The sequence below is a fragment of the Asparagus officinalis genome, chromosome 4 (genome assembly GCF_001876935.1).
Source record: "Asparagus officinalis chromosome 4, Aspof.V1, whole genome shotgun sequence".
Taxonomy (NCBI): Eukaryota; Viridiplantae; Streptophyta; class Magnoliopsida; order Asparagales; family Asparagaceae; genus Asparagus; species Asparagus officinalis.
In genome coordinates this window covers 65,647,688-65,663,827 of record NC_033797.1, presented here as the reverse complement: position 1 = coordinate 65,663,827, position 16,140 = coordinate 65,647,688, and the positions used below count along the sequence as shown (strand labels likewise).

At 35.2% G+C, this 16,140-nt stretch overlaps 1 protein-coding gene across 2 annotated transcripts in view; it reads left to right on the top strand.

The window, feature by feature from the left end:
• LOC109837608 (ATPase family AAA domain-containing protein At1g05910) overlaps positions 1-15,757 on the top strand; it is a 29,930-nt gene extending 14,173 nt beyond the window's left edge. For both annotated transcript variants that reach the window (XM_020405926.1, XM_020405925.1), the window contains exons 8-11: positions 4,028-4,214; positions 4,429-4,494; positions 4,588-4,837; positions 15,178-15,757. In XM_020405926.1, the coding sequence (XP_020261515.1) occupies positions 4,028-4,214; positions 4,429-4,494; positions 4,588-4,837; positions 15,178-15,590 (916 nt within the window). In that variant the 3' untranslated portion in view covers positions 15,591-15,757. The remainder of the gene's footprint in view (positions 1-4,027; positions 4,215-4,428; positions 4,495-4,587; positions 4,838-15,177) is intronic.

Below are 16,140 nucleotides of genomic sequence, written 5' to 3'. Positions count from 1 at the left end.
GTCCCCTTCTTTCAGCCAATGTGCTTTAGATCTTTGCTTTCACATTTGCTCCTCTTGTAGCAAAATCTCATTCAACTGAATGGAAATATTCTTAATCAATTCATCATCATCCAAATCTCTATTTTCCTCTAAAACTTCCCATTCTAAGAGATTATCCAACAACTTTTTTCGTTCAACTCTATAAAAATTAGAATGAATCCATTGTTTGATGCATTTTCTCATAAATCTTAATTTACCAACAATATTCTTAGCAGCAGATGAACTTTTTTTGTTTAACAATATTCTCACAAATCTCAATTTGGATGCATCATCATCCAAATCTCCATTGTTTGATGCATATTTTTAGCAGCAGTTGAAAAAAACTCTATACAGTCTAGCCATAGAAGGTAGTCTTCTCTTATTAGTCCAAATAAACTGTCTCCCATGTGAAGGACTATCAATCAGTTCCAACTCATTGATCACCTCTTTAAACTCTTCCATTTATTTTCTATGATTAGTTTTACCCTTTCTTTCAGCAGCATTAATAGTAACATTAAAATCTCCCACCACAACCCAAGGTCCTAAGAAATTATACTTGATATTTCTAAGCTCCTGTCAAAACAGAGCTCTCTCACTATTACAGTGAGGACCATAAACTGAAGAAATGTTCCAAACAAAATCATTTCTCTTATTTTGTAAGACCACAGTCAAAACAAAAACACCAGAAGAGTCCTGCAATTTCTTCCATTTGTTACTATTCCAACCAATCAAAATCCCATCAGAAGCACCAATGGAGGGTATATAAACCCACTCAAAAGTATTGCCTCCCAGGCTTTTAAAATCTTATCATCAACACAACTTAACTTTGTTTCCTGTAAACAAATTATTTCAAATTTATTTAATTGATAAAAATCTTTAACTCCAAATCTTTTGGTATTCAAACCAAGTCCTCTTACATTCCATGTAACCAACATAGGGATAATACCAAACTCCTCAGGCACAAGGAAGCAAAGTCTACTCAAAATTAGCTCTCTCCTGCTCTATTTGCCTCACTTTTTTTAAGGGATCCCCTTGAGGATGAAGAATAATGGCACAGTTTGAAGCAAAATTTTTTATCTGCTTATCAGAACAAACATCAAATAGAATAGAAACAAAAAAAAAGCCCAAAGAAGAAGAACTTTCACCTGAACCACTTGAAGAAGCTCCATGGGAACTTTTATCAGTATTTTTCCAAGCAGCTCTGGAAGTAACTCTATCCAAAGCAGTCATAGGTTCATAATCCACAAACCTAGAACATCTTCTGACATAAGCAACTTTTGAATTGAAACTAGGATCTGAAGGAGGTAAGGAATTCAGCGGTTGAATAATTGGAATGTTCTCTTCCTTTTCTAAAACTTCCTTACTATTGAAAATCACTGGCAACCATTTCTCACCATTATTAATTTCATTAACCATAAGAGCTTTGCTTTTAGAATCTTTAATTAAAACATTCTCTTCTATCTCATGATCTACATTGTCTTTTCAGAAATGATAGGAGACAAAGAAACATTTAACTCCACCTCAGACACTTTACTCTTACTATCATCACCATCCATATCCTTATCAACCAACACTTCATTTTCAGAAATCATCACTTGTTCTGTAACTTGCTCAGCCCTAATATCTTTTGGAGAATTATCTTTCCAAATTCCCCACACAGATTTTTTATTTTGATAAAACGACTTAGCCTCATTCCACAATCTGGCAGCTGGAGAATCCCATGGATTATCCCGCAAATCCTGTCTAACAGTTCATGAAGTATTGTCAGAAGAACCAGATCCACTGTCCTTTCTCCCCTTAAACCATTTATCCTGGTAAGAGCTCTGATTGTTATCTTTCAAATGATCCACTTTCTGTTTTTTCTTCTCCACTTCAACAACTTCACCCATAACCGACATAACAGAAACTTCAACATTATACTGATTTTTTCCAACAAAAATCTTCAAGACTTTAGGAACGTCAATGTATTCTGAACATTTGACTAACAAAACAACGTCCACAAACTCAGAACCAACATTTGTTAGCGGATCAGGATCAACTAAATCAGCAAAAGGCTTCACCATCAATTCAAAGGATTCTCTATTTCATAAATGAGGAGGAACATTTTTCAATTTGATCCACACCTGAGAATTTCTCTTTTCAACCACATTCCCTTCCCAAGCATTCCATCTTCGAAACTTAATTTTACAAGATCTTAGAGATAAAACCCCCATTTTTATTAAATCCTCCATTTGTCTCCACGACTGAATCTTAACTAAAACTTCTCCATTAGTAAAAAGCATCGCATCCTAATGTTTATTTAACGGAAAATAAGCTCTCAAATCTAACTCCAGCCTTTCTAAAGAGACATTACCCCCTTCAACAAAAGAAATATAGCAAAATTTCTGAATTTTTGAAAGCCAGAATTCACCTCTCCTTCAAAACGAAGAACAGCGGAAGAGAAACAAGGACGATCACCTGAAATCTTCAATTCAGCCTCCAGATCCCCAAAATCTCTTGGCCTAAGATCTTGACACTGGAGAACATTTTCTTGCCCTTCAACTACTGACGAAAGAGGTCTTTTGCCTTTATCCTGCTGTCGGAAAGAATCCTGTTTTCTTGAAGAGGATTGAACTGACGTCGTCCTCTCCCGACGCCATTGCCAAGGATTCAACCGACCAACACCACGATCGTTATTAGGGTTTTGCCCAAAACGACCATCGCCACCACGATTCCCAAGATTACCTCCAGATCGACCACCAAAATGACCACGCCCACCGTATCCAGATCCTCTACCTCCATTACCACGACCTCCAGCTTCAAATCGAAAACAATTCTTAGCTTCATGCCTAACTCCTCGACATCTGAAACACACAATCAGATCTCTACAATCTTTCGTCATGTGTTTCGATCCTCCACAACGAAAGCACAATCGATTCCTTCAGATAAGATCGGCAGAAAGATGAAGGGGAGAAGTAGATTTTTTGATAGACTGCGGCGATCTAGGGTTTCGTTTAACAACACTAACCCAATCGCTTTTATCAATATCGCCACAAACTTAACCCTAGTTTCATCACAAACCCTAGTTTCACCCAAAACAGGCCAAACTTTGGGCTGTGAGGAATTGGGCTTTGAAACAAAAAGAGAATCAGAGATTAAAGAAGGAACAGCTTCACCCCAAATTTTTTGAGCCACAAAATTTGTTGTTTCAATTGGCCCAATCAATTCCTTCGAATTTATTTATTATCCCCAAAAACGCCATTTTTTTTCGAGCTTCACAACTCACTTGAGTTCATATGCTGAACCCTTTAAGTGGATGATCTACATTGTTGTACAGGATCACATGCTCCGAAATGTTAAGCGTAGATTTCTTCTTTTTCGTGGCATGTGTTCTGGCATATGGCCCACTACACATTTGAAGTGTAGTACAACATAGGAAAATTCCTCCCTTATCAGCATATATCCCATTTCACAAATGCAAGATGCACACAAACACCAAGGTCTTTTTGGTCCATTATTGAAAAAAAAATCTTCTGTAGTGATATTTTTTCAAGGCATGAAAATTAACATGAACTGGTGTGGTTCGTCCATGGAATGCGTACTATGTGGGTTGGAACAGTTATGTAAGTTATAATCAGCTGAGAATGGATTTATTCTTTTTTGGCGTGAAATTTCATATTCCTCATTATCATTGAAGAGCCTTGTGCATTGAATGGGTTGGTATGGAGATATTTGTCCCTTTGGTCAAGCCATTTCATTTCATGCTGGAATTTAACAGCTATCCTCGAAAATTGTCCTACATTAGGAAGGGAAAGGTGATTTTGATTTCTGTAGCTCAGTTGTGAGGCAGAGAACAGCCATAGAGTTGAGATACTTTATCAGTACTTTTTATTTTCAGTAATACGAAGCTATTCAAATTTTGTGTTTCCATCTCTATTAGACCTATATCTAAGCTTAGGTTGTTGTTGGTTATTCAACTATATAAATTTTAAGTATGATTCATTTACTCGATTATGCTATCACCATGCAGGATTTTGTATGATAAACGGTTCAGCGTGTTTCATTACCCAGTCTCGGATGAGGATGCACCAAATTACCATTCCGTTGTTCAGAATCCCATGGATATGGCTACTTTGTTGCAACGTGTGGACTGTGGGCAATATCTCACACGTGTAACATTCATGCAAGACTTTGACCTGATTGTGGCCAATGCTAAGGTATCTTTTGGCATTACTTTAATCTTACTATGAGTTTTCTGTTTTTCCCTAAATATATATTCTTTTGGAGTCTGCAACTTTGCATCTCATTTTCTGTAGCGTTTGGGTTACGTTGAGAAGTCAATATGCAGTAATGTCTGTCACAGTGATGAAAGTAGATTTTTTCATCTTGAACTTCATGCTCTTGCTAACGTTTCTTGAAGTCTATAAACAGGCATACAATGGAGATGATTACAATGGTTCTAGGATTGTGAGCAGAGCTTATGAGCTTCGTGATGTGGTAATGTCCTGTGTAAATTTGTTGTTAAAAGAACTTGAATTTTAAATCAGAATTCCATTTGCATTAAAATTTACATGATCCTTTACGTCTCAGGTACAAGGTATGTTATCTCAGATGGACCCAGCATTGGTCTCATTTTGTGACAAGATTGCAGCACAAGGGGGCCCTGTTCATGTAGCTGATGATATGGAGGGCTTGTGCCTTCCATCACTACCTGTTGTTCAGCTGGCTTCTGTAACTAGAACCAGCGCCCGGCTGCGCAATGTTCAGCCAGAGATAAATTTATCACAGAGTTACGAAGCATTGAAGCGGGCAAAGAAAAACTCAGAGAGTGAGCAACTAGGTAAGTTTTACTCCATTTTAGATGCGAAGATTTTAATTCACTTTTCTTTTGCTCGTATGTGACTTCTGAAACAATATTGAATTCAATCTGAGTATGCAAGTATAAGATTGTGTGATAGAGGCAGGCAGATAAAAGATGACATTATAAGGAGTATGTGCGGCTCATAGATATTATCCATTTAGATGTTAGGAGTGTTATGAAAGGACTTAGTTTATTTAGAAAGTTGTTTAGTTTAGAAAGTTACTTAGGATTGGATTAGTGTTCTGTTAGAAATAAAGGTAAGTAGAAGAGGTAAATTACCACTCTAATCTCTCTAAATTCTTCAAATGACATGGTGTCAGAGCCTTCCTTTATCAAAAACTTAGCCTCTCTTTGAAAACCATAAGCCTAAGCTTGCGCCATAAAACTCATTCCTCCTCAAATCTCATTCAGACCCCTCAAAACTCATCCTTCTGCCACCCCTTCAAACCCCATCTAGACTGCCACCATCACCGCTTTTGCTGCACCTCACTTCCGCTGCACCTCCTCCTTTACTACAACCCTCTGCCACCATCACCATCTTTGCTGCCCCTCTCCCATCATGTTGCAACCCTGCTGCCAGCATCACCATCCTGTTATCATGATCGTTGCCCCGCCACCCACCACTCATTGCAATATAACTGACCAGGCTACACCGACCCACACATCTATAAAAAAATTTAGATTTCATAATGTTTAGGACTGTTTTGGCTCGTGCTTCATGGATCTTATGGAACAAACAATATTTTGCATCAATCCTCTGTATGTATACTTGACAAAATGAGTGCGGCGTGTAAAAAACGTCATTTTCTTGAAATTAACTGGGCACTTTTAGTTCACTAGTATAGTGCAACGTGTGTGTACTTATTTATATGCTAGAGTAGATTAAATAAGAATTTACCTAACATCATGCATAATCCTTGTTGTACACTTTGTTATGCAAATGTATTACTCGTAGAAAACTACTATAAATAAACTAGTAATGTTTAAAAAAAATAAAAAGTTTGAAATTCATTTTATATATAGAAAAGCATAAAAAAAGAAAATTATCACTTTAATTCATTCATCATCAATGATGAGGTCCAGTATCTTTAATTACCACTGATCCTCACTTAATATTTTAATGTCTTTGAGGAAGGAAAATAATATCTTCTAGATGCATCAATTTTCTTTCTATCATCATGTTGTTTTAATTTTAATCTATGTGCATTATTCCACCATGAAATGCTTATATATTTCTTATTTCCTAGATGGTTCATATAGGCATAGCGTTTGAAGTTAAATTTTATTAAATTGATCATTGTTATATTTTCCTTTTAGACATTCTCTGATTTTGTTTTGATCATACACATTCTCTGGCATCCACATATAATTATATTCTTATAAGAAAGAAGCTAACAATGGTCATTACTTTCCAACCTTTTATTTATTTTCTTATATCCAACCTATTATTTACGGGTATACATCCTTAAACTAAGCCATGACTTTGTAATTTTGTAACGTCTATTGTAATCTCCTATATATCCTCGAAAGCAAAGTTCTTGATCTCACATTGTAAGATGAAAATTATTTGTAAAGGAATCAAATATTATTATGATATTTTTTTGGTTCACAAGGGCTTCAGATTCTCTATATTAATTGATAATTTGTAACCTGTCACAACCTAAAGCTTATTATTTCTCGGTGGGTTAAAAATATAAGAAAGATTGTACACATGAAAAACAAAAATTCAACTTAATAGGCAATCACATGCAAAAAATTAAACTATTATAATCTCATAAGTGGATCCTCCATTCAATCAAGGAACTAACTTCAGTTTTCACTATAGCAATCCAAATCACATCAAAATGAGTCATCTCAATAACGACTAAAATCACATAAAATTTATTCTCAAAAAGCTCACATCAAATTGACAAATTTAAAAGTAAATTGAAAGAATTCAAAATGAACTATTGAGGGACATTATTTAGGCAAATTCGATCCCTAAAAGAATAAATAGTTTTCGTTTTGCTTATCCTCCCGGAAAGATCCAAATCAAACTTTCAGTTGAGTTTTTGTTGTATAATCTGAATGACTAGGCAATTTCGATCCTAAAACAATTAATAGTCTTTGCTCCGCTTATCCTCCCGTAAGGATCCAAATAAAGCTTTCAGTTAAGTGATTGAATGGGATTAACCTAGAAAGTGGAAGCTCAGAGGAACAATGAGAGTAAAATAAGGATTGAAATCTTGCCATCTTGATTGACTAGAATTTTGGTTGAAGAAAATAGGTAAGAGTAATTTATTGGGAGAAGAAGAGTTATAATGTTTCTATAAGTGGTGTCAATAAATTCTTATTTAGCGAAGAGTGAGAAATGAAGAGTTATAAAATTCTCTTTCTTTTCGGTTAAGGAGTATGGATTTATATATGTAGAGATTGAGAACGCGTATAGGTAGTTGGAAGTTTAAGATGATAGTGGGTGTTTTATTTATTTAAACATAATAAAATAGCCAAAACGTGGTGCATCTCATGAGAATAGGAGTGCATATAGAATATTTATTGTCTATGAGATGGCGCCTTACCCAGCTTCACAATGCTAATGAAACAGATGATGGACAATGAATAAGCGTGTTATTATTATTATTGGTAGGTTGCCTAAATTAATCTTTTTTCTACTAAAATTTGCCAGTGTCATCAATGCGCTAACGGGGCGCGCGCTTGAGGCGCTGGGCGGTGTGACGCGGTGGAACAATGCCCCGCAGCAAGTGCAGGGCGCTTCACTTGGCCGAGGCGCGCGCCTGGATGACACCTCGTTGTCATCCCGTGCTAGGGCGCACTGAAGCGAGCTCTTCAGTTTTTGATTTGTCAAATATGGGTTTTCGGGTAATAAACCTGATTTAGTTTAAACCCGCTTGCCCAAAAACAAAAAAGAACCGCACCCGACTACGAATTGAGTCCTAACGATTCTCTGAGGTGGCGTCTCTCTCGATCGTCTTCTCTTCTTTTGTCTCGAGCGGCGAGGGATTAAGACGAGCGGTGAGTGGATTCATGCGGCTGGTGACCAGACTCCGGCAAGCAACGAGCGGCGAGAGGTAAGTTCCTTCTCTTCTTTTTTCTCTTTTCAGGTTTTGTATTTTTGCCCTTTTTTTCTCTTTTTTGCCTCTTCTCTTCTTTGTTTCTTTCTGTTTGATTGTTTTCTTTTCTTTAGTTTTTCTTTTTAACTCCAATCTCCAACACTTTTTTTATTGGTGTTAGAGGTTTGATAATTACTCTTCGGATTATTTTATCTTTTCAAAATCTGACTTTAAAACAATTGGAATATGGAAGTAAGGAACATAGTTGAAAGTTGAATGTAGATAAGAGAAGCTTGTTATTCAATCGTTTATGTAAATATGTAAAAGAAAGATTTATGTAAAACAGTAAAAATGATTCTTGATTCTTCATTGTAGCACACTATTACTAACAATTTATGGCCTCGAGGATGAGAATATTCTACTTGATTTTGATGACAATGATGATAAGGGTGACTAAACATTTCATTATTGTGCTACTTGTTTGCTATGTTGGAAAAGATCTATTTGAGTTGTGCGTCTCGCTTCAGCAAGGCGCGCGCATCGCAATGCACATTGTACATGGTGCGCATAAGGGGACTTTGCATTGCGCCTTGCGCCTCGATAACACCGCACTTGACATTATTATCTTTTAAGCCTAAACATAGATTAATACCCTCTTGGACATGCCTGAATTAAATTTTTTCCTACTAAAATTCACTTGATATTATTACCTTTTAAGCCTAAACACAGATTAAAACTCTCTTGGGCATAAACAATTTTTTGGGCATGAGCTATTTTTTATTCCTTCTCCCTTTCATGTACCTATATAAAGAATTCTTAAAACTATTTTTAATACATAATACCTAATATCTAAAGTAAGTTATTACGTTATTTAATAAGAACTAACATGATAAAAAATAATATATTAATTATTTCTGTTACTTGCCATGTTTATTGTATTAGTAATGATGTCATAAATAGAATAAAATGTATGGTTTGAATATGCATGTATGTATGTGTATATGTATGTTTATGTTTATATGTATATTTAAGTGTTTTATGTATACATGTATGTTTTGTAACATAAATCGGAGGGCAATTTGGGAAGAAATATTTTAACATAGCAACACACTTTTATAATAGTATGATATGAAATAATGTTCCAAAAGGTTTGGAGTGATGTCATTCTCTCTTCATGTTATTTAATCAACCACATGATTTTTATTGTTTTAGCTAACAAAAATCCCATATTTGATTTTATATCTTAATAGCGAGTTATTTTCCTCGACTCTAAAGATTTTTCGTTTCTTCTTGTTTTGTCCATAATTATGATCTCTATAAAACAAAAGTTGATTCTTAATCCCTCGAGTGTTTTTCTCGAGTCCAGTCAAGAATGTCTTTCTCAAGTCTCAGCCAAGAGTGCTTCCTCGAGGGTGTTTTGTCTACAATAATGATCCCCAAAACGAAACATAATTTGAATCCAACTATAGACTAGTACATACTTCCAGTATATGGTAGGTTCCTCGAGTCTCAATCAGGTTTAGTAGTGAATCTCCTTCTTGTGAATATGAGGATGACTTCTCTTGCTTTCTTGTTTGTCAGGCACGAACCGCCAGTGCTCCATCAAATATGATACAACACTGAATACAATACCATTATGTTTGTAAATCTTGTTTAAGTGTATACATGGCTTAACTCTTCTGCTTCTATGCTGCTATCTACTTTAATTCCAACTTAATCTACTGCGATTACCTCTGCAGAACTCTTTAGTACATGGCATATCCGTGATAGTGATCTTTTAGTTGCTCTTCTCAAGGGTAAACACATATATTTCTCATCCTCTTTCTTATTTTGTCTTCTATTCTCGTTAACCAACATATTGTACTTTTATCTCTTCTATAGACTCACTCGATGTTTCCAAGTATTTGTCAACAACCCTTTCTTTCCCATGTTAGGCAGAGGCAATGCAGAAGGAGATGATAGCTTTAGAGCAAAATGTCATTTGTGATCTAGTTGCTCTTTTTCTAGGGAAAAAAGTTAGTTGTTGTTATTATAATGTTAACTTAAACCCAGGCGACTCACTTGCCTTTTTGAACGCAAGATTGATCGCAAAAAAGATATTCACAAGTGTATGGTCTTCACCATCAAGGCATCGAGATAATTTTTCTCTTGCGGAGAAATTGACTTACGTGCAGATACTAATCTTTATGACTATAGCACATTATTGGTTTATTCGTTAGTTGGGTGTCAAGATTGTCTTTCTCAATGGTATTTTTGATATGATGTGTTTATGGAATAACCGCCTAGTTTTGGTGCCCAGAAGGAGTCTGAGATGATGTACAAACTCAAAAGGTCATTATATGGCTTCTAACACGAGCTTTGTTTGGACGATTTTCTTGTATTGTATATGATTTGGACTCCTTCGTTCTCAAAAATATTACTCCGTATTTTGGCGGTAACATGAAGATAATACTCTGTGATACATGTAGATAACATTATGCGATGATGCATAAGGAGTTGAGGATTTGAATCTACATTTGCAACAAAATTTTTAGGACAAAGAATCTTGAATCCTTAAGCTATTTATTGGTTATTCAACTTGCAAGGTCTAAGAAAGGATTTTATTCTCTCGAAGAAAGTATATATTTGATGTGCTCACATAAGCTGGAATGCTAGGTTGTATGAATATTGATTTATCAGTGAAGGTAATGATAAGTTGCTAGCAAATCAAGGGAGCTTTTGGAGGAATCCGAGAGAATTGAGAGCTTGTAAGCAAAATAATTTAACAATAACCAGACCATATACTGTTTCTTTGCTGTAAGTGTTGTTGAGCCAATATCTTTTACCACTAAGAACAACTCATTGAAATGTTGTGATGAAAGGTTCGGATAGTTGAAGAAAGTTCCAAGAAAGGGGCTTCTTTATTTAGATTGTGATATACTAGCTTTGCATGTATCTTTGATGCAAATTGGGTAGGGTTGCAAATTGATAAGCAATCAAGTATATGACAGTCTTTCTTGGAGAAAATATTGTATCCTGGAACTGGAAGAGCAAGAAGTAGCATGTAACGTCCCGATCCAAGCGATGACACTGGCATTGCATGTTTCTTTGATGCAGATTGGATATGGTCGTGAATTGATAAGCGAACAACTACACAATATTGTATTTCTCGGAGAAAATCTTGTATTATGTAAGAGTAAGAAGCAGAGTGTATTACCCTGATCCAGTACTAAGTTAGAATATTGTGCAATGACAAATGTGACCTGTGAGTTAATCTAGATTAAATACATGTTAATTGAGCTTGATTTTGCACTAAAGTATCCTATAAGCTCATGTGATGATGATAGGTTGCTATTCACATTACTGAGAATCCTTTGTTTTACTAGCTATTCTACTAGCAAACGAAATGCATTGAGGTTGATTGTCACTTTGTATGTGAAAAGATACACGATGGGGATATATATATATATATATATATATATCATTAAAGAATCAATTTACAAATCTTTTTACCAAGTCTTTTGGGAAAACAAGTGGATATCATTTGTGACAAGTTGGACATATACGATATATATGCTTCATCTTGAGGGAGAGTATTATGAGAGGACTTTGTTTATTTAGAATTATAAATTCCTCAAATTACACACAAATGAATAAAACTTTTGTAAGTTGAAACTTTGAGAGGATATGGGGAAAATATTAATAATTTCCATCGAAAAGGGTGGAACAATGAGTTTGAGAGAAAAGAGAGGTATAAAAGAATAGAAGCAACTAGAATCTTCAATTTTAAGATGAGTGACAAAATGACCAACTGGTTTTCCTACTGTGTTCACCAAGGAGAACAGCATAATTTCTCTCTAAGGAAATTGATATATATTTTGTTCAGATGACTTTTTCTCGATTCACATGTGACTATCAGAATCAACTCTTTTTTCATATAGATTTACAACTTACAAGAGAAATTCCAAAGTGAACCTTAAAAATAAATACATCGTCCAGTATTGTACTAGTAAGTAGTAACCATATTTAGGGACTGTTTGGTTGGAGGTAAATGGAGTTGTAGAAGTAAATAGAGCAATCAAATTTGTATATACATTATTCTGTTAGCAACTTTGTAATGAAGAAAGGTAAATGGCTTGCATTTTATAAAAAAACATAAAAAAAATATTACAGCCAGTTTAGTGGGAGTAAAAGATGCATGTTTAAAAAAAAAGAAAATTAAAAAATTGCACCTCATCAAAAAGATCTTTTTAAATTCAAATAGGGAAGCCATCTCCACCCAAGTTACCTTACATGGTAGAATTATGTAGCTTTTTTCACTAATTGGTTTTGAACTAAATACTAAATTTACATTGGAAATATATTTCTTTCCCAATATAATTGCAAATATCAAAACAGTAAATTTGAATTTGATTTCCTTCAACAATTGTTGTATGCATCATTTGCTGTAACTTGTTTTGCAGCAAATCAAACATATAAAATAATATAATTACAAGTATGGAAACAGTGAATTTGAATTTGATTTCCTGCAACAATTGCTGTATGCATCATTTGTTGTATCCAAGTAGTAAACTTGCTTCTTTGTTTGGAACCTAGATAATTTATTTGAAAAGAATCTGAAATATAATTAATACCAGCTACTTAACGTGCTATACGCTCTGTTCTTCCTCTTGCATACACTAATTTACCCAAATTCTTGTGCGAAACATAACTTATATCTCATTTTAAACTTAGTTACTTATATAATGCAAAATAATTTAGTTTACTCCAGTTTGTTACAAAATGTAACGATGTTATGGAAACAAAAAGTAGAGCTAAGCTCCAAGGTGTGTCTTAGATTTTGGGATTTTAGCATGGCTTTAGTGGCGGATAGTGCCAACTGAAATGTTTAGATAAATTAAAAAACTTAAAAAATAAAGCAAAATAAGGAAAAATGGAAAAGGGAGAAAAATCTAAAATAAAAGAGGGAAAAAATGTGTCTAAGCCCCAAAAATAAAAAGTTCATGTGACTAAGCTTCTCATTTTTTAGACTCAAAAAGCTCTAAAAACTAATTTTTCATGTGATAAATCTATTCTCAACCTATATTATTCTCCTATCCCTAAAATACCCTTAATATTCTTCATCCTCTCCTCCCTTTCTCCCTCCCTCCCTTCTCCACCACCTCCGTCCTACATTCTCCCTCGTCTCTCCTCACCCATCCTCCCTCCTCTTCCTTTTACCGAACTTCAATCTCCTCCCTTCTCTCTCCTCCATATTAACTCCGTCTTCGATCCTTCTCCGCCCCCTCCTTCTATGCACTCTTCTCATTTCACCTCATCTCCACTTTCCTCCCTCCCCTTTTCCATTCCATGTCCACCCTCCTCCCTCTATCTCCATCTATTTCCACTACCACTATCATATATCTCAAAGGTCATCTTCTTTGGCTAAAACAGTCATATCCTAAATTTACGCTAAAGATAGTTAAAGTTAACATCTGAGGTTCTTTTTGATGATAGATGTTACATTTACGGAATAGATGTTAATTTTAAACTTTACTTGTTAATGATCAAAGCCACTCGATAACTATGGATTAAAAAAATATACATACATACATACATAATGGATTAAAAAACATACATACATACATACATATGGAGTAGTTGTTAATCCATATACTTAACATTGATTTGTTTTGAGCTAATTCATATAGTTCATACATATCTGTTAAAACTTAACAGCTAGGTCATATAATTATCACCTACACTTAGCACTTAAGTCATACTTAACATCTATTTCATATAGTTAACATCTATCTATTTTAGCCAAAAGGTGTTGACTTTCGCTGTGAAGCTTAGATGTTAATTTTAACTTCGGCGTGACTTTAGGAGACGAACATTTTAGCTAAAGGAAACAGTCTTTGAGTGATGTCACAATTACTATGGGATGAGAAGAGATGGTTGAGAAAAGAGGGAAAATCATAAATATGTCGTGGCGGCGAAAAAGATAATAGTTGAGGAAGGATGAGAAGAAAGAGAAGGAGAGTGCAGTGTCGGAGGTGGTGGTGAAAGAGATATTAGTTGAAGAGAATGAAAAGAAGGGAGAAATTTTATCATGGGTTCATGGTAAAAAAAAGGATAGATGAGAGCTTGAGGGTGATGGTAGTTCGGGAATAGGAAAGCCAATTTCTGTCTCTACTGAGGTGACAGCTAAAAAGGGGTATAAAACACATAAGAAGTGTGTTTTTGGGGCTTTTTCACATGTGCCAAAAGGGAGCGACTTAGTTGCATGAGTTTTTTACTTTTCGGGGCTAGACATATTTTTCACTAAAAGAGAGCTTTTGGATTCATATTTGTAACATTGATAGCCAATAGGTAATATATTTGCGGTATCTCAAAGACAAACACAATATCAATTTAAGAATCAAGAAAAAGTATGATGTAAAAATTTAAGAAATTTTGAAAAACGTGAGGGAATTTGGCATGACAATAATTCCATTGTTGAGAAATAAGCTTTTGAAAACTTGTGCAAACTTCTATTGTCTGAGGATACTATCCTAGTCAAATTAGTCACTTACTGCTTAGACTGTCGATAATCACTTACTGCTTAGACTGTAGAAAATTTAGTAAATTGGAGTATACGGCTCTGTGAGAGCCAGATTGGTTTATTCAAGTTCAGTCAAAATAAGTGTATCAAGGACCGAACATAGGCCTTTAATCCCATTTCAGGATACAGAAAGTGGGCTGAAGCAGGTCTGAGCAAGAATATAATTCTTAAAATTTTCGACACTTCAACTACAATGTTTGGTTGAAGTGTAGTATCATCTGGATTGTTTCACCTAAAGCAGCTATGTTGGAGCATATTCATTGTATACATGAATCAGTTTTGCTCAAGTGGAACAAAGCACAGTAATTTCTCAAGAAAATTTTATAAATTGACGGCAAAATCTGCTCGAGGGTGTTTTTAATTAAGCTTCCGGCCACTATGGTTTGAATAGTCAGTAAACCATGAGAAGGGGAAAAAAAACATTGGTGGATACTTTTCTTTTCCTTTCAACAGAACAGGTTCTAGGGCACAGGTTATACCTTTGTATTTAACATACTTATTGCAATATTTTTTCTGTGGTTTACATTACTCTGGTTAGTGTTTTTAATTACTCTGGTTACTTATCACCAGTCGGATGCCGGGAAATATTTGGTGATATCTGAAAGTATGTTATGTACATGAATATAAAATGGACTTATCTGGATCCCTTTCCCGAATATGTTAAATCTTTAATCAAATATGATAATCACTGTCTTGAACTCTCTTAGGTTTGGCCAATGAAGAAAAATTGCGAGCTCTTTCTGAACCAGAGTCATCAAAGCCGAGCTCTTCACATGCATCACCACCCCAAGAACCAGATGCAAATGTTATCTCAAAAAGATTGGAGAACTCACCTGTTAACGAAATTCCAGAGTCCTCGAGCTTAATAGATGACCCATCCTCTCAAGAAATCAGCCAAGATACAGTGATGATTGATGCTGACTTCTGTGAGCAGGTCAGAACCCTGAAGCAACGCCTAATAGAGCGCACCAATGATTATGGCGTGCCGCAGCTGGAGAGACTCTACTCTCGGTTGTTGAAAGGTGTGATGACCATGAAAAATAGAGAAGGCCACAAGAATCATAAAACGTTGATTTTGAGTCATCTTTTAAAATTTGTTGAGGATGATGATAATTTTTAAGTTAAAAAATTTTCCGTTACAATTTTCCCCGTCAATTTTTATTGGCCTTGTACATCTGACATGCAAAATGCTTTTATTCCATGTTATATGATGTAAGGGCTCCTTACCCAGTTTGGGCAATCATTATTTCACTCTTTTTTGAGGTGATGCAGCATATTATGTTCTTACTTGAGCTCATTCTGGCAATAGTTTTGGTATTAATCTGCATTCTGAATTGGGCTGTGCTATAATTTAATTTGGAACTCCGGGTTCAAAGTGTTATAATGCATTCAAGCAAGAGAGATGATAGAACTCGAGCAATCTACGGAGAGAGTATCGATATCCACGATGCTGTTTAGTTTTCTTTTACATTTTTCTTCCTCGTGACAGCTGATTACTAAAGTTCATCGCGCCACTGAAGTGTGGGAGAGGGAAGGGTGGGTGGTACACTTGAAGCTACAAATGACCATAATATGAAATTAAGCAAAAACAATAAATAAATAAAATAAAAACAAGGAACATCCCCTTCAGCATGCTGTTAATGAATAATATCGAGCAGGATGCCATCAGG